The sequence below is a fragment of the Athene cunicularia genome, assembly GCF_003259725.1.
Source record: "Athene cunicularia isolate RWA chromosome 11 unlocalized genomic scaffold, athCun1 chr11_part1, whole genome shotgun sequence".
Taxonomy (NCBI): domain Eukaryota; kingdom Metazoa; phylum Chordata; class Aves; order Strigiformes; family Strigidae; genus Athene; species Athene cunicularia.
This window is the reverse complement of record NW_020799113.1, coordinates 8,425,887-8,452,434: the sequence shown is the minus strand read 5'-3', so window position 1 is coordinate 8,452,434 and position 26,548 is coordinate 8,425,887. Positions and strand designations below refer to the sequence as shown.

Below are 26,548 nucleotides of genomic sequence, written 5' to 3'. Positions count from 1 at the left end.
ACACCCAGAGCAGCACAGCCAAGTTTCAGTTCTAACCACAGCTTATTGCTAGTGATCAGCCCACACACGGTTAATTGCAAGTGGGATAGAAATAATGTGCAGCCTGATTTGACTTTAAAAAAATGTATTTTCCTCAAATCCTACGCTGTTTTTCCTCTATTGGAGTCACACAGCCATGAGCTGTCATTCGATGAGACAGCAGAACATAACAGTAATTACTAAAAGGTAGATTTCAGGCTCTGGATATTTCCGTTTTGCTCGGATGAGTAGAGGCATCTATCTGTAAAGAAAGGTGCTAAAGAGGCAGAAGTTGTTTTCAGTGAACTTGAGTGAGGATTTGGATACCAGCTTGGGGTGTCAGGAACATCCCCTGGGAGACACCAAGAATGCTGAAGTTCATTACCTAAAACCAGGACGATGCAAGGAATTCCTTGAGAAATACAACAGAGAGTAAAGCTAGAATGTATCGTCATTAGCAGTACATCCTCTCGTGTAACCGAGCCCCGCCACCTGCGAGCTGACGGGCTCTGCTGTTGAAATAGCCAGACGGCGGGGAACCGCCAGGAGCTGTTAGATTGCGCCTCTTCTCAGGCAGCACAGAATTAGCTCTGTCGGCCACAGTTGTTGAGATTGAAAGGCACAAAATCTGTTGTGTATCCAAAATTAATCTAGCTAAAGAGAATGCAGTGACTGGGCAGGATCAGATCAACCTAAGGAAAAATTAACAGGGAGAATATCCTTCCTTCTTAAAGACCAGACTTGTCTCTGCTGAGAAGTTTTTACGGTTTGAATTTACTGCATCAAACTGATACACCTCCCTTATTTTTTTCCTGGAGCCTGAAGTCCTCAAGAGTATTTTGTGCCAATATACTACATATCATGCAACATGTATGTATTATAAAATTATAGTAATTTTCACAGCATTAGTTTCGGCAATATAGGACACACAACTTTGTCAAGGAAAGCACCTCTTACATCACAACACTATGACCAAAGAATACATTTTCTGAAAAGTATCAATTTGTTAAAAAGCCATTTTGGCAAATAAAACTGACTTGCTCTAATCAAAACCACAATGCTATTACAATGTGAAATAACAGCGAGGCGACTAATACTTTTATGGGCATCTGCGCATAAAATGGTGAAATAAGATTACTGGTGAAATGAAGGAACATAAGGGCACTGGCTGTTACCTACCTACTGCTCTAACCATCGAAGGGAGAAGTCACCCTAGAGAGCACCTGTGCCAGGTAAAGAAAAATCCTGCATCATTTCACTTTGCTGTTTTACTGATTTCAAGTGTTCAAAATTCTTGAATGACTCTCTCCAAAATAATGAGGTTTAAAAATAGTAAATGTCATAAATCCTTTCTGGATTTTATTTCATAATCAAAATAATCACAACACTATTCAAGGTTAAGTGCCTTAATATTATTAATCATTCATTACATATGACTGAATTAAGGGCCAGCAGCATTCAAACCAGTCGTGCAGATGCTTACTAGCTGGCTACTACCCCTTCCTTAATATAAGTAGCACAACTTGGCCGTCTTCAGAGACTCTAGCAAAACATTAGCTTTTGTAACATGACTGGAAAGTCACCAAGTTTGGGTTATTTTCAGTCTATGTGGGAGTAAGTTCCAGAAAAAGAGCTGGTTGGGGAATTCTCCAGCAGAAGGATTTTCAGTAAGAAAATGCCCTTTTCACAGAACTGAAGTTTTCTATGTGGAAAAATAAAGTTTGGAAAAGTACATTTTTCCCTGGGAGAATCAAAATGAAGGTTCACCTGGCTGCTGGTGCTACATGCTCTTCAATTCCACTTCTGGCAAAACGTGTGTTTAACAGCTGCTTTCTAGTCAGGGAGCTGGAGGTTACCAGTCCCCAGCTCTCTGCCCTCCTGGCACATGGACGGCTGCGAAGGGAGAGGAAGAGGATGAAGCGGGGGGAATTAGAGCCCTCTGCGCGCCTAGAAAATCCTTGGCAGTTCACAAGTTTTCTGCACAGCTGTCCAAGTGCTTAGCAGCCAAGCACAATGAAAATGCCAGTTAAGGGCCCAATAAATTAAATTTTTCTGAAAATCCATTTCTACAAAAATCTCACTTTGACATTTTGTCCTGATTCAATACACCTCTCTTCCCCAGGGGAAAGGGTTTCTGTTTTCCAGACAATTCTGTCCATGTATCGCAGGGCTCTCGGGAGACCCCCCTGGCACCCACTCCTGTGAGTTGTAATGAGGGCGCTCTGCTGCTGTGACCTTGATGGCCACGGCGCTGCCGCATCGCTCGGGGAAGGGCTGTCCCGGAGATGAGGCCTCTAGGGAGATGCTGGGGTACCTGAGTAAGCAATTAGCAAACAGACCTTGAGATTACAGCTGAGATCAGAAGAAAGCTCAAAATTCTCTACCAACAGAGCTATGAAATGTTTGTTCCAGCCACAGCATAGAAACGTGGTTTTAATGGCACATAAATAAATTGGTGTCTTACAGCATTCTAGGACATGAATATATTCTTCTCTTTGCTTAGTCGCAGGAAATTGCAGTGATGGATTGACATCATTTCATAACTGCATGCAATGCACAACCAAAACAGAGGGCTCATGCAGTGAGCTGCATTCTAACTGAATTCTCAATATCTGTTAATAATAAAAGTTCAGCTAGCATGATATAAGAACTGCACGTATAGGACGAAATATTAATTTACTATGCTTCAGTTGAGTTTTTTAAGGTAGTCTTATTTTCCTTGAATGCATGGGTTTATCATCAGGCTGAACACAACTAGCACCCTTCAAGGTTTCTTGCTAAAAAGAAATTGAGCGTGCAAATAGTCTTTCATCATAATCACGCTGGCTGTGCTGGGTAATTCATAAAAGAGCCAGAAATATATTGAAATTCAATATTGTTTTAGTCCAAATCAATATTAATAATTGTTTGCATTTTTAAAGTGCAATTTACAATTGAAAAATGTACAGAGATCAACCCATAGTTGCTAACACATCAAAATTTCCTATTAAACTTAAAGGCACAGTAATTTTATTTAAAAATGTTTCTTATAAAGCAGGAGAAGGCATTGATCTGTGAAAACAGCTATCTATTATTTATATGCACAACAATAGAATGGGTTTTAATTATAAATGAGCTAAAAGGTCAGTAACTATTTTATTTTTAAGGTCTTGATTTTAAATTTGGATAGCTTAATACAAATATTTACGCACTGTGGACTTAGCAATTTCTTTCAGTAGTGGGACGGCTCACAGAGAAAAGTGCACAGAGGAATTAGGCAAGGTTAATTCTCAGGAACTGGAGCAAAGGAGAGCATCTGAGCTGCAAACATAAATGTTCCCATCTGCTTCACTGGAGAATACTGTATCTGTGAAATGCTTCTTGAAAGGGTATGAAGTGAAACCGTGAAGCACTAGTGGATAATGCAGGAAATGCAAATAATCAGAATTAAGCTTCAGAGGATTTTGCTAGTTGGGGCTTAGGGGGCATAATCAGTTTATAAATGACAGAGCTGTGGTTTTGTAGGAAGTTCTTGTGAAAGAAAAAGATTTAGGAAGCTGACAAGCACCAGGCTGGGTCTAAGGTGGTTTTCTGGATGTGTGGACATTGATACAAAAACTGAATTTGATGGGACCGGGAGTTAAAACGCTGTCTGGATTGTCCTGGTTTGAATGAAACTGTTGTCATCAGTGTGCTGATGGCAAGTTAGAAGCCTGCTTGGCTCTGCACACTCTTCAGTTGTGGCTCAGGCACACCCAGTTTCTTTACTGTGGAAATAATTAAAGAGTGATAAAACCAGAAAGTATTATAAAAATATATTATAAAGGTGTAGGAGGCGGTGGGATCCCTGTGCCTGGCTACTTCTGTGGGCAGGTTAGCGAAGCATCTTTTAGCACTGGTTTAAGTACAGTTGTAGTTTATCCTGGGGATAACTTACACTGTGAGCAATCCAGAAGAGCTCAGCCCCCATGGCACTGTTTTCCATGATCTCTTTGGAACCACTACCTGCTGACGCCTAAGTTTAATGAAAGCTTAAGGAAACCCTAGATCTAAAAGTGCAGATATTTAATTTTTTCCTATCAAACTGCTCAGGTAGGATAATAAACTCACCCAGCGCCAGGTGCTCTGGCACCAGAGCTGCAGGACTGCACCTTGTTGGGTTTCTCTAGGCAACCCCAGTAAAGTCATGGAGTACAAACTGGTATGACTGAGCAAGAAAAATATTTAGCAATCTGCTATCATTGGAAAATTAAAGTCCAAAAGGGATATTACAGTGATGTGGCCAACAAAATCCAAAGCGAAGCACTCGGACTAACTTGAACCATATCTCTGCCCAACACTGAGCAGGAAGGAAAAGAATTAGACGCCCCTTAATCGCTATGAGAGCTGCAGCGCTCAGCAAGTTTCAAGTGTGGACAAGGCCTACAGCATATGGCAGTACCTCTGGTCCTTGTCTCTAGCCTTGACTTTTTGTCGGTCACCTTTTGCATTACAACAGTATTTGCTTTTTTTTTTAACCAAGGTTCTTCAAAGCTTTGTGGAATTAGAAGTGTTTCGATAGCGACGCTACCCTACTAATATTTCTAGTAGGAAATATCCCCTCAGATACACATTTTACTCCATACGGTTTTGTATTTAAAAGACAAATACTTGATTAAGCCTTTGGAAAAGAAGTGTATAAAAATAGTAGCTTAATTTCATCTATCACTAATGAATTCACGATTAGTCTTTATCTGTGGTGTGGGAAAGCCAGCATCAACTATTGCTTTCATAAGAAATATCTCAGATAACTTCATGCAAATCTCCTAGCTCCTCCCTGTGCAACAGTGCATCTATATGTCAAAAACAAATACAAAATCAACGCATTACTTCTTTCCTTCAGACAAATGTTGCAAGGGGAAACACTGAAGATTGTGAGGCACAGACAATTACACTGATGTGAACCACAAAACCAGCCAAACAAAAAAAAAAAAAAAAAAGAACCAAGATAAACTTAATGGTTTTTATTGGTGCCAGGACAAATACTGATGCTTCTGATGTGCAGAATGCATCTGAAATTTGTCTTACCAAGTCTTAGTCAGGCAAATCATCTTTGTACCTGTCAAGTCTTGGCCTTTCTTTACTGCTTGTGACACACAACACAGTATCTGCAGCCAAACCCCTATTGTTTTGGCACCTTTTACAGAACCATTACATGTGAGTGACTTCAGAAAACTATCAATAATTTCTCTGAGCTTCAATCAGGTTCTTTGAATGCAAATGCCTCAATTTCAGTAATGAATGCAAATACTTGTGCTTGCAGTAACATCCCCCAGGCCCTCAGCCAGAACTTGATCAAGTGTCAACCCACAGGAGAGATGGCGCAGGCTCAGGGACAAGATGATTATGCCATCCCCGAGAGCCATCCCCAGCATTTGAATAACCTGGCATGGTACAGGGCTCAACACATCAAACAGCCAAAGATCCCTGCTTTATATTATCTTTGCTGTTCAGGTATCTGAGACTAATTCACCAGTACCAACATGTTGGTAGTGTCTCAACAGTACAGCCAGAGCATTGGTGCTGGGAAGAGGAATACCAGAATACCCTTTTTTTTCCCCAGGAGGATTTCTCTGTGTCACAAATACTTTGACAATTGTTACATCTCCTGAGCAGGCATCATTATGTCCGTCCATGTTAACAGCAAAAAGAGGGAGGAAAGGACAGAAGTTTTGAGGCTGCGTCTACCTTCCCCTCACTGAATACAGAAGCTGAGAAGGGATGGAGTTGTAAGCTGAGTCTGATGTCAAATACATCGAGTCAATAGAGTATATCCATTCCTATAGAGTATCGGTGGAACAACAGGAACCTTCCCAGTGACATTTAATGATCTCCAATATTTACAGCACACAAGTATGCCAAGCAGCTAGTTGCCTTATCTGTTCTTATTACAAATCTGACAAAAGGTGCTTAAAAATAAGTAACAGTAAACCAAATAGCAATATTCTGCCTCTGTACCAGCATCACAGAACTGGTTTTAAAGAGAGTTCATGACTATTCAGGATTCTCATTACAGCTCAATACTGAAAATCGCCTTCTGTTTAAAAAGCTGAGTAATTGCTCTGAAATGCATGGGTTTCCTCCGACTGCTCTGAAATTTGGAGCATCTGAAATTCTGGTGCATGGTAGCATACAGGTAAGGAAGCACTAGAAGCGCATTGCACGTAGGTGTCCTATTTCCTTAGACAGTGACCATCATGATGTCTCTGCTCCCCTATGAAAGTGGGGACCTACGGTCCTTTGCCAGACAACCTTGCACCTCCTTTCTCACCCAGTCTTACACTTACTGCAACCACCACCAACTGAAACAGCCACATTTCTGAACAGAGACTATGTCTGTCTCCTCCGTGGCTCTGTTGACAGCTATGCACTCCTGTCTTTCAAAGTACAACTGTGCTGAAACTGCAGGTGGTACTGCACCCCTTCCCCAAAGCTGACCTTGCCAAAATACGAAACTTTCAGAAGCCAAAGAGTGCAAGGGTAGGGCAAATGCTTACTACCCTATGTAAGCAATGCTCCACTGTGATCCTGATAAACATAACCCTCATGCTGCCTTTGAAAAGGCACCATCTACCCCAGTTCCTCCACTTGCTTCCCCAGGAAACTCCTGATCACATCACAGCTCTGCCTCTGGGCAAGTCCACCAGCTTCCACATGTACTTTCCCTCACTCACCATCACACAGAACCATTTCACTCCTCTTTATGTGATGGCAAACCCCCCAGTTATTTCTCTTTCCTAATACACACCTAGGAGATCTCTCAGCTTGCAGATCCTCTTCCCTTTGCTCTCACATGGCAAGTGAGCTGGAGGAGCTCTGTCCCTGCTTCAGATCTGCCAGCCCATCCAGACAGCAGCATGTCACATCCACGCCTCTGCACGGGCAGCCAACTAGTCCTTCAGCACCCATTGCAGCTTCCCTTTATACGCTGCAGTAACATGATAACTGAATTAAAAATAAAGATTCTATTTCTTTTTGTTTTGAAATTGCACTTCAAAATAAAAAGCAAATATTTGTTTCAGTTTGTTTTGCAATATCGGGGGGGGGGGGGAATTTTCATCTCAAAAGAAAATGTAAGAGGCATTTTAGAAAAGAAAAAACCCAAGTTTTCCAACTAGATCTACTTATAGAATATCCCCTTTCAATTAGCTGCTGTGTTCCAACTGCCCAAATCAAGAACAAGAGGAAATAACTTAGCTCTGACATACAGGCATAGTCTAAGTTAGAAAGTACTTCGACTAAACAGATGGTGACCTTTCATTAGGGAGAAAGCATTTGTAAAATCTCAATAAGAAACAAATTAGTCATCATGGCTAGAAGTTAAGAGCCAGTACTAGGTGAAAACAGTCTGATGTACACTGTTAGAAAAGTTGCTTCAGTCAATAAAGGAACCCTCTCCACTGCCACAGCAAAATGTTCCATTTCAAGGTTGCAAGGGCTATTTTATTCTTTCTGAAGTAACCATAGTAGCATCACAACTAGACACAGTGTGAGCCAGGAGTTTGTTTTCTTTCTGCTACTGCAGAAATTTTGCTGTGTTTTGTTTCCTCAAATGCAGAATTAAAACCACCCTCACTTGTGACAAAGGTTTTTAATTCCTAGCTTACAGGAACCATTTCACTGTTTTCTGTTCTTCTTGCTTGCTTACGACTCCCAGACAAAGAATCTCCACCTCAGATACTTTTATCTTTTAGGAAAATGAAATAACACTGAGGAATCATGAATCTCCATAGTGTATTATTACATGAACTGTGTTACGTATGGCACAAAGTTAAGCTCTAATGTTGGAGGACAGGGGCCCACACATACATACATAAAGCCACTCAAAATTGTTGCTATAAAAACTATTTAAAATCTCATGATGTCAAGAGGTTTGGCATACAAATAAAAACTTTTACCCAATGGCTAGGAATATATTGTTTATATATCTATGAAAGAATATATATATAAAAGCAGCTAATAAAACCTTTTAGGTTCTGTCATCTCTTGTTCCTTACCGCAACACATCTAAAAGTGCATAGAAAAATGAATTTATAAAAGCAAACTCCACTGTGCTTCACACTGACATAAAAGAAGGAATATGTCTGGGGTTCTTACTTGTTTGGTACCTCTGGAAGTCCAGCGTACACCAGGTGTGTCGTATCTTCTGAAAGAAGGTGTTTTTATTCAGAATAGCCAGGAAACCTATGGAAGAGACAAAACACCTTCAGGACAACTGAAAAGTATTTCAGGGTTTTGCAACCACCACTGTCATATGATGCTGCAATCATCTAAAAAACCCTTTGAAAATGTGATAGTTACTGTAAAGAGAAGAGAGACTGAGGCAAGTGGGGAGAGACAGAAGCATTTCAAACTGGGCTCTGACTAGAACCAAGTGGGCACCTGAAAAACTAGAAACCTTTCTGCTGTATTTTACAAGAGAGTTCACTGCTTTCAGCACAGTTTTCTGTATGAAATATTGTAGGTGGGACAATATCCCTATAAATCCTGCTTCCAGGCAGAGCCTGGGAGGGCTGGGCTGCCTGTCTGTGAGATCTGTTGTGCAAATTTTGTGCCTTCCACTCTGGTGTGGAAGCAAGTTGGACAAGTTCATTACTGACACTATTTACACTGTCACTGTACAGCTCTTGTGAGATATTCATTTGAAACAAAGTAAAGAAAACTTTGTTTTCATTTCAAATGCAAACTGCTTTAGAGATTATATTTTAGCTTAGGAATAATATTATAACCCTTCGAGGATCCTGGAGAGGTATGTGTATTAACTTGCTAAGGACCTGCTGCAGTACTGAGGAGATTAGTAACACATGACTCCTGCTACAATTTGCACCCAGAAAGATAGGAAGGAAATCTTCTCAACTTTGAAAGGATTATTTTGGTTGTTTACTGAGTGCTGTCCCTTTTGGTCTTAAATTGTAGATGAAAGTGGAAACCAGCAGTGCCTGATTTCTATTGCAATGTGATGGAAATGAGAGGAGCAGCTTTAGCAGTTTGCCATGTGGGTTGGAATGGGAAAAAGGGGTCGTATGTTATCATTCTGACTTCAGCCACATAAAACAATATCACAGCTTTTCTCAGTTAAGCTAAAATTCAGGGTTTGGCATGTTATATGCGTTAACACACCTTCAAGCAGTGTGCAGGTCCAAAGGACAAACCTGGTATACATAACAGAGTAGAACTGGACCCACTGATACCTGGCAAAACAAGTTTCCACCAGAATAAGAGAAAGCCTCTTAACCCCCTTTTCCCCACTGTGCAGTATATGGATTTGTGTACATGTGAGCAAAAGAGTAGCCTGTAATTTCCAGGATTTTCTTCATGTTGAGAAATCCCCATATTGCATAATTAGAGGAGATGCTGAAAGCCAAGACACATAATGACATCAGTGACTGGAGAACAGAGCTGTTAAAGGACAGTAAGTTCTGCCTAATTTCATACAACACTGACGGTGTGCACTAGCTAGCATGTAACATGGGCGGTCAGCTCAGCGTGTTCACTCCGGGTCGCTGGGACACAGAGGAGACTAACTGAGCTGCACAGAGGAGGTGCCAGCATCAGGCAGGCCAGTAGGTCTGATTCACCCGAGCGCCAATTCCTGCCTCTGCGGGTTCTTAGGAAAACCGAGAGCTCAAAGGACTGCTGCATAAAGCCAGACAAGGCAGGTAGGCTTCCTCGTCCTGAATTCGAACTGCTGAACTGGTCTGTGCACCCGGCAGTGCTGATGGGCGCCTCAGGACGTACCCACTGGAGCTACCCGGGGGTGAGGGGTCACCAACATCCTTCAGACGTCGGCTGGTATTACTGAGAGGTAATACAAAGGCTGAGCCACCTCTCTGCTCAATTATTTCACTTCTGAATTCCGGGGATTTGTCAGATTCAGAGGAACCTTTAACTTCACTAGTGATTTCATCAAAGCGAGTTTAATTCCTTTCCCCACATGAAGGAAAAATATGAATCCAGATCTTTTCAGGAAATAATTTTGGGGAGATTTCGGGGGCAGGGCATTTTGGACCAATTCAACTTAAAATATCTTATTTCAACCTTCTTCAAAATACTTATCTTTTCCTATTACCAAAAGAAGAACATAATTATGTATGAAGTTGAAGTAAGCCAGACAAAATGTTTTGATATGAAATATCAGCTGAAAACAAATTTGTCCTTTCCAAATCTCAGTGAAAATCAAAGTTTTTGTTCTACTGATACATGAACAAGAATATACTGACAGCACCCAAAGAAGAACATTTGGTGAATGGAAGCAGCCACAGGATTAAGAGTTTCCTTCTTCTTTCTATGCTAAAGAATCTAAAGGATTTGAGGCATAATACTTAGGATTCATTTGCATTTCCTATTTCCAAGGAGTGCTGACAGCTACAGAATAATATGACTTTTAATATCTCTACCTCTAGTACAGTGCCTGCATTTGTAAAAATGCTATAAAAAGTTAGTTTTACTGGTGAATATGAATAATGTTTATAAATCCTTTTTTCTTCTGTAAATGTCATGACAAGCCTGATCTAGAAGTCAGGGGTAAAGCGGAGAGTGGACACTTGAGTGATGGGAAAACTCAGTGCCCTGTGTTTGAGGGCCTTTTGTCTCTGTAAGTGCTTTGAAGCAAGGAAATGCATGCTTGGCTCAGCTTCAGAGATGAGAAGCAGCCATTGTTCACACAACTCATAGAAACACAGCTAATGTATTTAGAAGTGATCATTTCAGTAATAAAAGCAAATCTTTTTCTTATATTCTTGTAGTGATAGTATTCCTTTTTTTTTTTTCCTATTCAGCTAATTTCCCACTGTCACTATCCCAGTCTCTACCTATATTACACAATCTAAGTAAAATTATCTTAATAACGCATAAAGTGCTCCATTACGGCACCCCTTCAGAACACATAAAACCCAGTAGAAGACAAAAGCCCATCACAGCTCCCAGCTTCCAACAGCTCACAGTTAAGCTTCTGCAGATCAGCTACGGGGGTGCTGAAATTTAACGTGTAGGGTTTTTTCTGTCAGGTGAAGACTGACTTACAAAACCATTTCTGCATTTATAAACATCTCTCTCTGAACTGGCAATACCACCAGTCAGTGCGTGCCATTAACTGGGGACGGTTTGCCAAAGATAACAGACCCTGCTGAGGCTGTGCCCATGCAGTGCCACGCTTTGTACAGAGAGCCCGGACAGCCCTCTGTGGACACGTACCGTCGCAGAGAGCTCCGGACCGCCATGGAGACATCCCAGGTGGCCTCTCAAGAATGGTGTAACCACAGCAGTGGGAGCCCATGCCCAAGCTCACCTCTGCTGCTTAGTATCTGGTTATTCAACAGCACACAAAGCGCCTGGTGGAAACGCATCAATCCTGGCTTACAAAAGGCAGATATCTGCATACTGCCACCCTCCTCTGAAGAAACAGTGGGCTTGGACTCCACTCTGAACCAGCAGCCTGCTATCAACTAAAGGAATATCAACTAAAGCTTGCACAGCATAATAAATGAAGTTTACCATGTACATGTGAACTAGGCATTTACGTTCATTCATAGGTGATTTGTAATTGTCCAATTCAGCAATCAGTAGATGTTTTCAGAGAACTTGAGTGTTGTTGACTTGCTAAGGTCTATGGTAATGTAAACTTGAGGGTGGCATTAGTTTGGTTCACTGGGGGTTGCATCAGTACCTTGCAGTGAAGCCCCAGGAAGGGAGAATCAGTACCCTGCAGTGGGCAGGAGCCTTACGGGGTCTTGTCCCACTTCTGTCCTTCCTCTAATTCCACATCAGAAAAGAGCCTCTTCTGTTCTCATCTTGGCACTGATCCTTTCATCTTCAGGATAATTTAGCTGGCCTAGTCATCAATTATCCGGGGGAGTGAAAGCACACTGGGGACCCAGTGCACAGAGGGTCAGGTAGCCTGGGTTCTGCAGGGGCTCTGTGAGCAGTCAACAGAGAGGAATGGGGCTATACCTCCTGTTCTCTGTGAGTGCCCAAGCTCTTGGAAAGCAATTGTTGGTAGTGCTGTGAAAGATGCATACCTTGACATCATGTTTTCCTAAGACAGGCAGTCTCAGAGATACACTACCCACATAAAAAGAAGGTGACCCCAACTAAAGACCTTTTCCTGAAGGCAAGTTATCCTACCGCTTTGCTCTGCAAGATTCTTTTTACTTTCCTTTGAAGCATCAATATGGCTACTATTAGGGTAAAATTCAGTTCTAGATGGACCAAAGGCAATCCCTTGAGTTTCTACTTAATAATTACATCATGCCCTTAGATTATTATCTTGTCAATGCCATTCTTCATTAAGATTTGTTAGCGGACAAGGGACAGAATGTCACATCCTCAAAATTCATGAATGAACAAACAGCCATGTGCTATCAGACAGAAAGCCAAGTGCAGCCTGACTGACCCATCTCAGATGAGGAATCAAACAACAAAGACATTGGTAGAAAACTCTCTTTGTCTTTCTTGGGCTCATCCATTATAACAATGTTAAATTGCTCACAGGAAAAATGTTCAGCCATTAGGCTCCCAGGCAGTGATTGCAAAAAAGCAGACCTACAAAGCACTACTTTCACTGCCAATCTTGTCAAAAAATCTTTCCCATCATATTGATTTGCAGTGTCTTTCAGTACTGCTTGGGAGCAGGGGGGAATTAGTCCTGCTTCTGTGTTTGTAAATAAAAGATTTGGTGCCTGAAAATTTTTCATAATATTCAAATATTTTCCGCAAACATATCTGGATGGTTTTGACCTAAAATTGTACATCTTTTTCCTTAAAGACTTGCTTTAAGGATGCAACACCTATTCTTCTACCCAATACTAATATCTCCTCACCTCACAATTCATAGGAGTACTATGGTGATTAATGAATGTCCTTGAACTGGAAAGTGCTATCTGAGTGCTAATTATTATCCGTGTATACACAGACTTCTGCTGCTTTCAAGGGCAGAGCGTTCACATACCACAGTAATGGGAAAGCTTAGAAAAACATTTATTGATACCTAGAAGTTTTATCCACCACAAAAATGTATAAAGGAAGAATAAATTAAAAGTTAGATGTTTTAATTCATTAGTGCGTGTTCTAGTGAACCGCTCTCCATCTGTTTAATGAGTTCAGGGCAGCTGAAAACAGAGTTTAGATTGGAGGCTGCTTACAACCTTATCTACTTGCACTCTCAGTAATACTAATAAGAAATATAAAAATATGCTATTGCCCATTGTGAGAAGCACAGTTAATGTGACTGCGAATCTGACGTGTAAATTGCAGGCTACGGATTCATCCAGATTCTGCCTCCCAGATGCTAGGGCTCAGCGTGGATCAATCCCAAGCTCCCACACACAGCATCCCTCTCCCTCACGTGCCTGAGGACGTATTTCCTAAAGAAACTGTTAGCTAATGCCCCACTAAGGTTTTTTGAAGTTTTTTTATCTCATCCATCTTTAAAATGACGTGGTTTGAGTGTAAACAATATTTTCAAACGTTTCCATAATGAGGATTCACATTCATCAGGCAGTGCTAACTGCTTTCAGAGTTCCTCTGCTCCTGTTACTCAACAACCAGCCTGGGAAGGCTCAGGAAGCACATGCTCAGCACGTATAAAACAGCCGTTCCCATTCACCAGCTTTGCTCTCCTAGGACATGTTAATTAAAGTCAACTGATTGAAAAAATAATTACAGGAGAATAGGGAGGGAAAAAGCCTAGACCCATAATTTAAAGATCTCTGAAGTTTGTGTTTTGTTGAGAGGTAATAATTTTGTTGAGAGGAAATAGGTTCTCTTTTTCCTTCTCAGACTCCCTCTATCTTCAGTGCTTGCAAAGACATGTAATGGCAACAGGCAATATGCAGCAACCTTCCTTTATAGTTCCACAAGTACCTGTGGACTTTTTGTTTTTTCCACATATGCTTTCATCTAGCGTTCGTCACTGTTGCATCCCGAGGTGTCCCAAAGACACTGCAATGCCTGACCTAAAAGGTTACATGATCCTGAACGCAGTTGTTCTGTAGGATGTGGAAAAATGTAAACATTCTAACTGTTAAAAACTTCTATTGTAACATTTCTTGCACTAAATAAAAACTGGTTAGGGATCTTTCTTGATGCTGCCCCTACTTCAAACAAAAACATGTCAACAAATCAAAACCAGGGAAAACAATTTAGCACTTTAAGCTAATAATAATTGTTTTAGAAACCCATATTTGCTCAAGGGTATAATTCATTCAAAAAATGACCTTAAAACTCAGCATTAAGCAAACATAAAACCTTCGTTATTTGGGAGTGAATGTTTTTAAACTGCTCGCTCTCAAATTATGACCTGGCATTTCTTGACAGCTGTGTCCCACCAGCTGCCCGAGCATTCCCAGCAGAGAACGGCAGCTCTGCCAATGCCAGCCTAGGGGCTGGGAAGCCCTTCAACTCTTTGCTACGTCACAGCCTTACTGTATAATCTTGGGCAAGACACTTGCTTCACGCTTGTCCTGTAAAACTGGGGGAGTAGCAGCCTCCTCCCCATGTACATGCAGAGAGCATAAATAGGTTACAAAAGGGAAATTTTGTATTAGGTAATCAAATATAATTCTTAGAAAGCTCTGACTGGATGGTTTTACAAAATGATGGTGTGATTTTGGTGTTGTACCAGCCTTCCCACAGGAGGATTTGGTTTAACCAAAGCACTGACTGTGTAGGACAAACAAGTTCTGTAGTGAACCAGAGAGGGTGGTTCATGTTCCCTCATTGTTTGCCTATACCAGCAGTGTTTGGAACTGTAACACACTTGCTTTGAAAGCTAATCCTTCTTCCTTAATCGGACTCTCCTAGGGCTTTAGAGTTAGTATTTGCCTCTTAAATAACAAATATATGTGCAAAAAGTCCATCCATACAACATACACATTCACACAACAGGCACAGATGGACCTCCACAAGGACCCATAAGGATTTGACTTTGCTAGTGCTGGAAAACTTAGCAACATTTCCTTTTAGTTTTATTTTTAAAGGGGTGAGAAGGGTTTAAGGAAAAAAAAAAATTAAAATACACAGTTAATGTCTGCCATAATTTTAACAGGAAATGAAGCTGAATTCGCCTCTGTATAGAGACAACACTCTGCATTCATTCAAGATACAAGGATCCAGTAGTGTTCCTGGCCTGGAGCTCCAGCTGCTTTACACACTGAATGCACATGGTCACCATTAAATAACCTTGTCAATCAGAGTCACAGAAATCACTTCATCAGGACAGCACAACTAGCATTCTTCTCTGATGCATTTTAGAAATTTAAAGTATCAGTTAATCAGCAAACAAGTTACCCCAACTACAAATATTCCAGGTACACTGAAAACAAATCCTTAAAGACTTTTCATGGCATAACTACTTTGAATCATCATCTTTCCACAACCCGTCCTCCTGAAAAACTAATGTTACAGTCTTTCTGTACTTAAAACTTCCTTTCAAACAAAGACCACCTTCAAAAACCTTCCTATAGACCGGGTCACACTGACAATTAGAAATAGGAGAAAAGCCAAGCGATCGCCACCCCTGCAACCTACTGCTGATCTCCAGCCTGAGCCCTTGTGTTCAGTAATTTGCTGATATGAAATCCAGTTACATTTTTGGGAACCAGTTCCACTGCCTGTGGTCTAATGCACCTTCCTTCGTGTTACTGAAAAATGCAGGACCAGCACAGTTATGTGGCAAAAGCATTTATTTAAATTAATAAAGCCATGTAGCACCATTAATGGTTTTCCTCCCCGGTTCCCATTCTTTTGGTTTTTCGCTTCTTAGTATTGTACCAGAAGGGACATGGTTCCAGTGGGACTATTCATGGGCTTAAAGTGAGGTACTTGCCTTAGGGCTGTGCTTAACAAGGGCTTTAGAATGACACACAGCGTGCCCACCTGGGACCAGGGCCGCTGCCCTTTCACCAGCACTGTGCATAACAGCAAGTGTAGAGCGAGCAGTGAGAATTCGCAGAACTGAGCCCAGAAACTCGCCGGGAGCTCCCGGGCAGGAGAGGCAGCCGTGCCCCTCGCTCCGGCACAGACAGCCCGCTTGCTGCCCATGCTCTCAAGTCTTCTGAAAGCCAGTAAAGGGCGGTCCAAGCACTGTGACCAGTATTTCCCTTGGAAATCAATACGCCTGCAGAGCTTTTTCAACAGGTGACAGTGACCTGTGCTGCACCATTTGGACTGTTTTTATCAAGGGTGAAGCAGGCAGCTGCCAGGTGCTCATCCTTCTCCCCGTATCTGACATGCAAGGTGCAGCTCTTCTGATCGTCTCCCCCACGTTATCTCACTTTACGGTTTTCATATTGTTTTTCTGGTCCAAATAAAAAGTGCTTGAAGCAGGACAACTAATAAGAGGGGTTTCTGTGCAAATTCTAGTCATAGCATGACCATTTTCCCCAAACTACGCTTTTAAATGACATTCTACATTGTCTTTCAACATGTTAGAAACAGTGACATATAATTAAAGACAAACTGATGGGGCAGAAATGACTGGATGACTGCAGTTAACTCTACCAAAGAAATACTAGATAAATCAGTTATTTGTTCTAAACAAGGACTTAAATCTACTAATCTGCATTGAAAAAATAAATATGTTGAGTTTTAGGGGTTTGTTTTTTCACCTCTTGTAGACGTGTTACGCCAGACTTCCAGATGAGAGGACGAGACTATGAGTGAAGAGTGTCCTGGAGATTGCACGCCGTTCTTTTCCTGGGTCAGAACTGGATTGATCTGAGAACAATAATTATGAGGCTGACATGTATGTTCTCCTTTATCTTGCTGTTTGGAGCAGCTGGACTCGTTGTCTTCATTCACCTGCAGGATCCAGAAGAAATAGTTCATCAGCAGACACCAGGTTAGCATTCCTATTCCTGTTTGATTCACTTGCGCTTTCATGCTCAACATTTTGTACTTATACCCTGAACGTGTTTTACATATTTCACAGAGGTTGCCTCAACAAAGGTATGTAATCTTTTTAACAAAGGCTATTTTGAAATTAATTAACAATTTGGGGGTTTTTTTAAAAACAAAAAAGAAAGAAAAAAAAAGAGAGGAGTTTGCTTAAAAAACAGTTCCAAGAACAAATTAACTGATTATGCAAGGATCTTTGCCAAGGTGCACAGGGTGCAGCTGAATAGAGTTAATTTTCTACTAAAATTAAGACCAGTTCTGCTACGAGCTATTACCACTATAAATATGAAAATGAGAAATTTCTCCAAAAGTTCAGTTCCTACAAATACATGCCTCTGAATCCACCTTTCCCTGTACATGGTATTCAATATGTCATAGAGATGCAAAGTAAGAGATGCATGAGTCATGCAAGAAAACATAAAATACTTTAATGTACTTAACTTCCACTAAACTTTTCCTAACTTTCATGCATATGCATGCCTTCCTCCTGCACTACTAACGTTAAACTGTGGAGACCACAAAGACCACATCAGCATGAGAGCTAGGGAACTGTGAGAGGGCCATGCAAGAAGTATGAAAAAGCATGAGACCTCTTGATTTACTTACAATCACTGACTTTGACAAGGACTGTAATGAAGGCTGGTTTAGAGCCTAGACAAATGCAGGCACTCCAGCTCCTAACAGCAGCCCCGTGTGCCAAGGTTTGGCCACTATGTTTGCTCTTATATGCAGTGAAATTCTCCTTTAACTAAATACATGCTTTATAATGTCTGTTTGACTGACATCTTCATTGTACAATGAACAGGACTGTGTATATTTTAAAGCATTACTAACATTTTTAAAGGAGATGAACCCTAACACAGAGAACTCATATAATTACATTAAGTGCTAATTTTGGTGTCCAGGTTTATTAAGTGCTTATTTCCATGTCACTAAACAATCTGTACTTTAATATGTTTACTATTTAGTCCAACTGCACACCAATTTTGAAAGCAGCCACTCAGCTGAAACTACAGAAATAATGAATCATCAGTGTTGTGCAAAGCAGACAATTAACCAGTCCCTTCAGTGCTTTTGCAATTTAGTTTTGTATACTTAGATGCAAAAGAGCTGAGAGATTAAAATTGGTGGTACTGTCCACGTTTGACTGAAATTGGCCAATAGACTGGGGGTGAGGGGAAAGACATATAGACAGTAAATGCAGGCAGTACTCTAACGCATCTAAAAATGTGTAATTTTACATTGAAAAGTTAATTCTTTGCTCCTGGAAGAGAAAGAATTTCTAGTGGTATCTCAAAACCTGGGCAATTTCTTCTCCATTTTTTCATTATTGGTCTCTCATCTTGACCACTTGCACCTCTGTTCTCTCTGCCACAAACCTCTTGAATGCAGACTGCTGATTGTAGTACGCTGTGAAGTGATTTTTGAGAGCAATGTAACCATAGAAGGGGGCACCCAAGCACATTTAAATAAAAGCAATGAACAGAGCTCCTACCCCAGCAGGGAAACTTCCTCCGAACCGTACTAGGTTGCTGTGGGTAGGGATCTGCATAGCTAAAACATGAACATCCCAATGATGCTGTTACTGCCAAAGACGTGTAATCAATTGCTCGATTCTCACATTCAATTACTATTTATGTTAACAGGAACCAGACTGTACCCTTGAGTAAAAGGTGCTCAATACAATTACTCTTATTTCTGTTTGGCTGATTTTCATGTGTGTTAAGTGCTTTCAACTCCCAGTGGACTCGGAAACTCCTCATATCCACTGCTTCTGAAAATGATACCAGTTATCACTAAAACATATTACGTGGCTTAAAAGACACAGGAAAATATATCCATTCATTTCATTAAAAAGAGAGGTAGGCATATTTCATCTCTAGACAGTCTCCTATGAAAATCTGTCAATCACAAGCGACATTTTTGGCGTGCTGAGTAGGATCCTTCCCTTCCCCTGTTCAGTGTTTCTCCTTAAAAGGGCCTGTTTCTAATGGAGATCGGATGTTGCCATCATTTGCTTGTCTGATTGCTCCCTCAATAGAATTGAACAAATGTATGTGTCATTAAGCTACTTAGGACAACAGATTCTGCACGGCAAAGTTTTATTGGATTAGCCTTTGCTTCTGTAGTTACCGTGGAGTAAAACATATTTGCCAGACACTGGAATCTCATCAGGAAGGCTGGAGGAAAGTCAGTAACGTTTATTTTCCACTGAAAAGCAGCGTAGGAGAATTTTGCATTGTCCAAAAGGGCATTTTTCATTGTTAGCATGTTCAGTCATTTTTAATTTAAGACAGTACAACTTATGAAACATGATTAATAAAAATACTTCAGTACTTTAGTTTTATCTGTCTGTTCCGGAAATTGTTCTTGATTGTTTTAGTCCTAGCAAGCATGATGGTGAGACCTTGATGTACTACTTAAACCAGTATAAAATCCACAGTCATAAAACTTTAAGTAATGCTTACATTACTTTCACTGAGCAAAGTACTCCTGACAGTAGCTGTTTGTGTTGATTTGTTACTATTCATTTATTCTTTCCCTGTGCTTCACATTGCTACCTAATTGTGATGCTGTACTGAGAAAGCAATATCAAAGTAATTTTCCACAACATTAGTTACAATTTTCTTCTGATCTTTCGAGTGAAACAATCCCATCCTGTTGGCTTCTGTGAGCATATAAACCTTGATTACATTTATCTGCTGGAAACCAATGCTTACAAAGTATATGTGCCCGGGATAGTGGGTGTAGAGGCTTTTCTGCTGATTGACAAACATGCTGTCGGTGTAGTTTTATTTATATAATGCACATCACTCTGAGCAGATATATTTAAGACAGACAGCCATTTAGGGTGGGCAAAACAGATTTTTCAAGCCAATATATTAAACTCAGTAGATATTCCTGTGGTCATTAAAGAGACAATAACTTCACTTACAACAGTCGTTTTCTCTGCATCTGTGAAGAGTGCTATTACTATGGAGAATGCAGGATAAAGCAGGGATGTGGGTTGAGAAGTGGTTATGAATGATAGTCATACACCGTACAGAAACGCAATGCTCTTCTAATAATTCTCCCTGTATAATTATATAAAACCTGGCTCCTGCAGTAGTCATGCCATTATTCTTAAACAGACACAGTAAAGGATTTGTTTTGGGTAAGTCAAGCACATTTGCACATGGTGCACAAGAAAAATTTAATACATATATCCCCATCCTAATACTAATGACTCTTGAATGTATTAATCTCCTGTCTGTGATAGGATATGAAAAATCTTTACAGTAACTAAATGTGCAGCCGCTCCACCCCTGTGTTTGTCCTGGAACCACTGTGGTTAGCATGAGGCTTCCTCAGTGTCATGGCATGCCCCTCTCTCAGGGTTTACAGTGGAAGAGTTGACAGGGCTAACGAGCACCTTTACAGCCTTGGCCAGGGCCACTGCAGTTTATGGGATCACTGACAGCTGAGAACTTGGACTGTGAGAGCTGCTTTTGGGTGGTACAAGAGAGCGCAACTGGGACAAACAACATCAGCAAGTGAGAGAAGACTCTGGAGGATGCAACCCACCCTGACAGATCTCGGGTGGATTTCAAACACCTACACACTTCTGAGCTGCAGACTAGCCCATCCATGGGCTGGAGACAGAACTGTGGTCATGAGTAGCAGGTGGTCAGATGAGGTGAATGCCAGGACCACTGCTTCCGCGTTGCATCAGGGACACAGTATCTATAGCTGGACTTAAGACCATGGGCTTGATGGACTTTAGTGAGAAGGGATATTCTAAAATGGTATCTACTTTTCTAATAGGAGATTTTGCTAAATAAAAACTAGGGGAAGTATTATTATTCCTCTACACCTATATTGACCTAGCAAAAATTTCTCTAGATATGGTGACTAAGACTCTGAAAAAAATGACTGGGGTTTTGCCATATGGTTACTGAATTCACAAACTTGTAAAAGTTTTCAGTTAGAACTCCGAAGATGAATATGTATGGACACACACTCCTCTGGGAGCTGGTAAAAGGTGGAAAGCACATCTCAAAGCATGCATGTTGTGAAAGCTCCAAAAGGGTGAAAACATGGAGTAGAATGGAAATGGCTTTGCACTCTATCAGATTTTGAAAGTCAAATTTGAATATAACCAAGCCTGAAGCTGACTGAGGTTCTGCAGTGACTGCTGTCCTTACCTCATCTACCAGTTTCTAACATAATACTGTCATCATCTTTATTCTCTGCTTTACTAAGGGTGTGATGGGGAGGAGAGGGAGGAAGGAGAGAAGGCAGTCGGAAGGGCTGGCGTGCCAGTGCTATTGCAAGCTTGATGGCACAAGGGAGCCACGGTGCAGTAACCTTAGAGCAAATACCAGTATTATAGCTAGTGAAATTTTCTTAATTACTTATTCAGAGCACATACACCTTGTTACTCACAAATTACAGTCCTATGCACATCTCCCTGTTCGCTGTACATTTCCATAATACCATCCTAGTGCACAATGTACCGCTTGTTTGTCATACTGGAAACTTTTCATAAATAGAATTGAAAATGAACCAGCATTGATATGTAATTTCAGAAGTAATTTTCCTACAATTTGTAACTTCTCTTTATAAACTGGAAGCCATTTAATCTGGTTCTCAACTAACGGCATCAGCAGAAATCATGAACAAAAGAACCCGGTGCCTGTAGCGGAGGTGAGTGGGCTCACTGATACTCTTCGAGCAGAAGCAGCATACTGTTATGTGGGCAATGGTAGCTCCCACCAGCTGAAGACTGGATGAACCTTCTGCAGTCACATCCTCTGAGTCTCCTTTAGCTGAACTTTCCCCAGCAAAGAATTTCCCTATGTGCAGACTAGTTCCCAATGGCCTGCAGTTTTCGGGATGAAAAGAAAGAGATCTATTTCCTTGTCTGCTAATGCAAGGCACTTATAAGGGAAATGTGGTCTTAGGAGTATGATATTCCCTCTTCTTTTGCTTGAAATGATTGTTGTTTAGATGACTATAAATGATATTTTTTATATTGGGAAGAAGTGCTTGCAATGACTTCATCAGTCTACTGCTACAGGGGGATCAAACACTGTCCAGATGGTTACAAAGGAAATCCTACACCACACTGCCAGTGCAAACCTGTTTAAAACAAATGCAGTCTAAGTGCTGAAAGCAATCACGTGTAAGTTGTTTTATCACAAGCAATATATAGACATTGTCTCCTACAATGCTTTTTCCCTTCTTTCATGACTATGCCATATCCTTCACAGTCTTATGAAAAATGCAGCATTTATTTATGTCACAGTATTGAGAGAACATCACTTTTTTTCTTTTCTCTTTTTAACAGTTTCTGTTAACATGCTTTAGCCTAAAGCCCAGTAAAGCAAATGCACCTCTTAAACTACAGCATCACAGGCCAGCATTTATAGGACCAGTATTTCCTGTCAGCCAACAGCAAGTGCGTCACAGGAGTCAGAGCACTTTGGTGTTAGACTGTGGAACTGGGATCCAAAGCTACTGCAGTTTGTTCCTGTCCTGCCCTACTGCTCAGAGATTGTGCTATACTGTGTTAAATTGCGACATTCACCTGCTAAATGTTTCCGTTTCCTATTAAAAAGGGGGTTCTCCGAAGGGGATTCAAGTACCTAAGGACTGCAAGATCCTACAACAAAGACCAAACCATTAACACAAAATTGTTGCATTATCACAAAATCCAGTGCACTACGAGCAGTAGTCATAATCCCACTGCAGTGGTGCACACACACATCAGACTGAACCAGATCCACTGCCCATTTATTTGCTGGCATAAACTCCATGTTACCTAATCCCAAGGGTATTTATCAGCATAAAACCAGAAGCACGTAGTACTAAATCATTTGCGCAGTGCAACTTCCACTTCCACAAATTTCCCTATCCTCTCTTTTTCTGTGAGTATTTCTTCTCAGATACTGACTGGTTAAAAAAAAAAGGTTTGATATTTCTTTTAAAGCCTACTTTTAAAACCTGTCAGGGGTTGACACTTCTTTGTTGTGTCTGGCAAAATAAAAAGTGACCTGCCATCTCAGAGCTGCATTCGTTTATGGTGCTTGGCAACATATCACAGGCAAAACTCAGCCGCACTGTGATATGTCAGAAGATTCTCAGAGTGGCAGCTTTATGAAAGTATATTCCTAGGGAACATGTCTGGATGCTTCTCAGATTCCCCTGGAAATTTGCAGAGGCATTACAAAAATATGCAAAAGTTAACCAGGAGACTTTCATTGCACCTCAAAACATTTATTCTAAATATAAGGCTATATTGAATTTTTCACAGAAAATACCCGTTACTAGAAAGCCTCCTTCCCTATGTCAGCTATCATTCAGTTTGCTTGATTTTTAAAACTTGATACCACACTGAGGAGCTTAGGTTAAGTTTAAAATACTTTCTGGATTTCCTAAAGTTTGAGCCATGTCAAACATGCTTTATAATATATGTTTCCATTTCTCAAAGTTATTAATGTTCCCCTAAAAGCTTAACCAAAACTTCCTCTCTCCAGCAATATCATCCTTTTTAATTTAGTAAACATTAATTTTCCTTTCATGATTCTAGTGGAGCTTGAAATTAAAGGTGGCTTTCTTCTCTATTATGGCTTGCTTTGTGTATCAGCATCAAAACTGCCAGTTAACTACTGATTTAGCACCAGTCAAGAGAGCATAAAAAGCCAAATAATTGATCTTGTATAGGCCGTACACAAGAGCAACTTCTTTATCATTTTCTCCAAATTAATAATCTATCTATTTTTGAAAGTAACTGACTGGCTTTAGATCTGTCACCACTTGACATATGCAAGGTGATTAACAGATTTTAATCTTATTCTGTACAGGCTATCCTACAAGATGCTAGCTCATCCCATCAGTGCAGAAAAGCACTTCAGTATCAACTAAGTAACTCAGCTGTTAGCTCTGCTCCCATGCCTTAAGTACTCCGCTGCCTGAGGGTCATCTTGTAAAATTAAGTCCAGTCTTTGCCCCTTTTTGCTCTCAGCCGCTTCAGGAGATCTATGTGGTATTAAGGGGAAAATGCTTCAGCCAGGCCCTTCCTCCGTTGCCACTTGTGCACATCAGGACAATTTAGACATGCTCTTTCCCCTTTTTTTCAGAATCACTATCCACTAGCTGTTCACACATACAGAAATGGAGTCTTTTGGGGTTTCTGCTCATGATTTTTAGTTGGAAACCACACGTTTTCTCATAAAACTCTTTCCAGGGACTGGATGTCTGATGTTTTGCTCTTTGTAGCGCATTAGCTGAGAGATCAGTGTTTACAGACTCCGGGTATCCCTGAACGATGAAAGCAAAACATGTTGTGCCACCGACTATGTATGTGCCTAGCCAAGGAGAGTTACATGGGCTGGGAGGAAATCAGTGGACATCAGTGGAGTGGTGGGAACTGAACAGCCTCAGGAGGGGGAAAAGCACCGGTTGTGAATTAAATTCCTCATCCTACAGGAAGGCTCCTGCGCTCCGGTGCCCTGTTCCTTCCCTATTCTAATGGATTTACCTTCCTCCTCCCATTTGGCGTAATGACTGGCAGTGCTAAGCTTTCTGTAGCGATGGCACCGATAATGCTTGGGACAAACAAAGGTATATTTGGCCTTAGAATTATTTTAGGCTTGAATTCACAGGAGTCTTCAGATGGCTCGCACCCGCTGCAGTCATGATGGCTGATATGGAAGCAGTGGAGACGCACAAATACCTATTTTCTTGTGGCTATGAGGACAGAAAGCACCAGCCTAAACAGAGGAAACCGGTCGTTTGTCCCGTGGCTGTTTGAGGGAGGTGGGAGGGGAGACAGACTCCTTTTCTCAAGCTGTAGCCAGTGCACAACGGCCAAGATCCTACATACCAGTTTCCAGCTTGTTGTATTTTTTTTTCTTGACTTGTTTGACTTGACTTTATTTGTTAATAAAGTTCTGTGCAGCTTAATGCCCGTAAGTCAAACCACAGGAGAAATTACAGACAGCAATCACTGCCGCTCTGTGTAAACTGAATGCAGCTTTAATTGGGTCCTCCTAATTGTGCATGCAGCTGCTAGGAAAAACATGATGATGCTTATCTCATGCAAGAAAACAAATTCCTCTCACTGCTCCACTGTAAACAAATGAAAAGGTGTGTATTCAAATAGTCACAAAATGTATACACCTGCAGGTAGATACCATGAATTTTAATGCCATAGCAAGGCAATTCTGTACTCATTGAGACTTTAATGCAGTTCACTGTAATTGTTTGAAACTCATCCTAAAGACTTTAGTGAGAACTTAAGCAGGGCTGGGATACCATTCACATGCCCGAAACAAACATCAGCACCTCAGCCACCAAGTTCACTTAGATACTGTGAACAGCCAAGATTAATAGTGGAAACCAATTAACTGGGTTTTTTATAAGCTGTTAAATTGAAACCTGCCCTTCCATTCATTTAGCTCAAGAGATGTTATTACCTTGTAAACAGGAGGCATCCTTAAGCCACTACCTAATTAAAATTCCAATTATTCTGCATTTATGAGCTGCTCATTCTCATGCTATTGAAGGGAATTAAGTTACTCAAGAATGTACAAAGTCAGGTATTGTTTAACGCTATGCATTGATGATGTGTTCAGAGCTGCATGCTAAACCAGCCATGTCACTGCCTGTTGCAGTAGCGTATTTCATTGGTACCCACAGAATGGTTCTTGGGATGATTTCTGATTTGTATGAGAAAAACAAAATGAACAGACCTTAGCAAACCATTATATGGCCAGCGTTAGGAAAGAAAAGCATGTAAATGGGAGAGAAACAGAAAAAAAAAAAAAAAGATGCGTGCAGCACACAAAGAAGAATCACAGGAAAGGTAGCCTGAGAAACAGTTGAGATAACTTCCTTTTCTGTTCTTCACATTTGAAATTATTTCATGAAAGAAGCTTTGTGGGTTTTTTGTAGAAAAAGATCCAGAAAGACTAGTTCTGCAAGATACTTTAAACATTTTTAAAAGGAAAATTAAAACATGTTATTAAAACCAAAATGTTTAATTAAATTAGAATGTAACAGAAAATTTACTGCAGCATTATAATTCATGGTAATAGACAACGGGCCCAGAATTGGTATGACGGAAGCTCCTGGGGGTGCTAAGATGGAGGCAAGGGAAGTAGTAAGGAGAATGAGTATTCTACAGTAAATTTACGGTAGTTAATGAACTTAGATAAAACACCTTACATTTTTAAAAACACTAAATATTCCTAATGAACAATAATGATCTAATTATATTATACTTCCATATACAAATATTTGAGCCATAACATGTTCTTAATGTCTACACATTTGCACACCATGTTTTTTCTCTTGCTTGTTTCCAGAGATCAAATTACGTATTCAGTATATTCTGATTGTTCTCTGCCTTTCCCTCTAAAGGCACCGGCTTCACTTCTTAATTGAGACCCAGTGGAGAGAAGTTCACCACAACATAATTTAATGAACTATGGAACAGTTACCTCTTACTGCATGAAGTATCAAGCTGCATGACAGAGAAAGAGTATCTCCTAGGTGATGTTTCAGTAGATAATAATTAACTAAGATATCTCCTAAAATAATACCACCCACCCACAAATCTGTCTCTTATACACAT

General features: G+C 40.7%; 1 protein-coding gene and 1 long non-coding RNA gene across 2 annotated transcripts in view; one reads left to right on the top strand and one right to left on the bottom strand.

Annotated features, from left to right (window-relative positions):
* The window catches only part of LOC113484274, an 84,328-nt gene extending 67,588 nt beyond the window's left edge, over nucleotides 1–16,740 (bottom strand). The window contains exons 1-2 of the long non-coding RNA XR_003399197.1: nucleotides 16,641–16,740; nucleotides 8,134–8,220 (exon numbers count right to left, since the gene is read on the bottom strand). This is a non-coding gene — a long non-coding RNA (uncharacterized LOC113484274). The remainder of the gene's footprint in view (nucleotides 1–8,133; nucleotides 8,221–16,640) is intronic.
* Nucleotides 16,738–26,548, top strand: part of CHST8 (carbohydrate sulfotransferase 8) — a 148,038-nt gene continuing 138,227 nt past the window's right edge. The window contains exon 1 of the mRNA XM_026856542.1: nucleotides 16,738–16,873. Coding sequence (XP_026712343.1) covers nucleotides 16,765–16,873 — 109 coding nt within the window. The 5' untranslated portion in view covers nucleotides 16,738–16,764. The remainder of the gene's footprint in view (nucleotides 16,874–26,548) is intronic.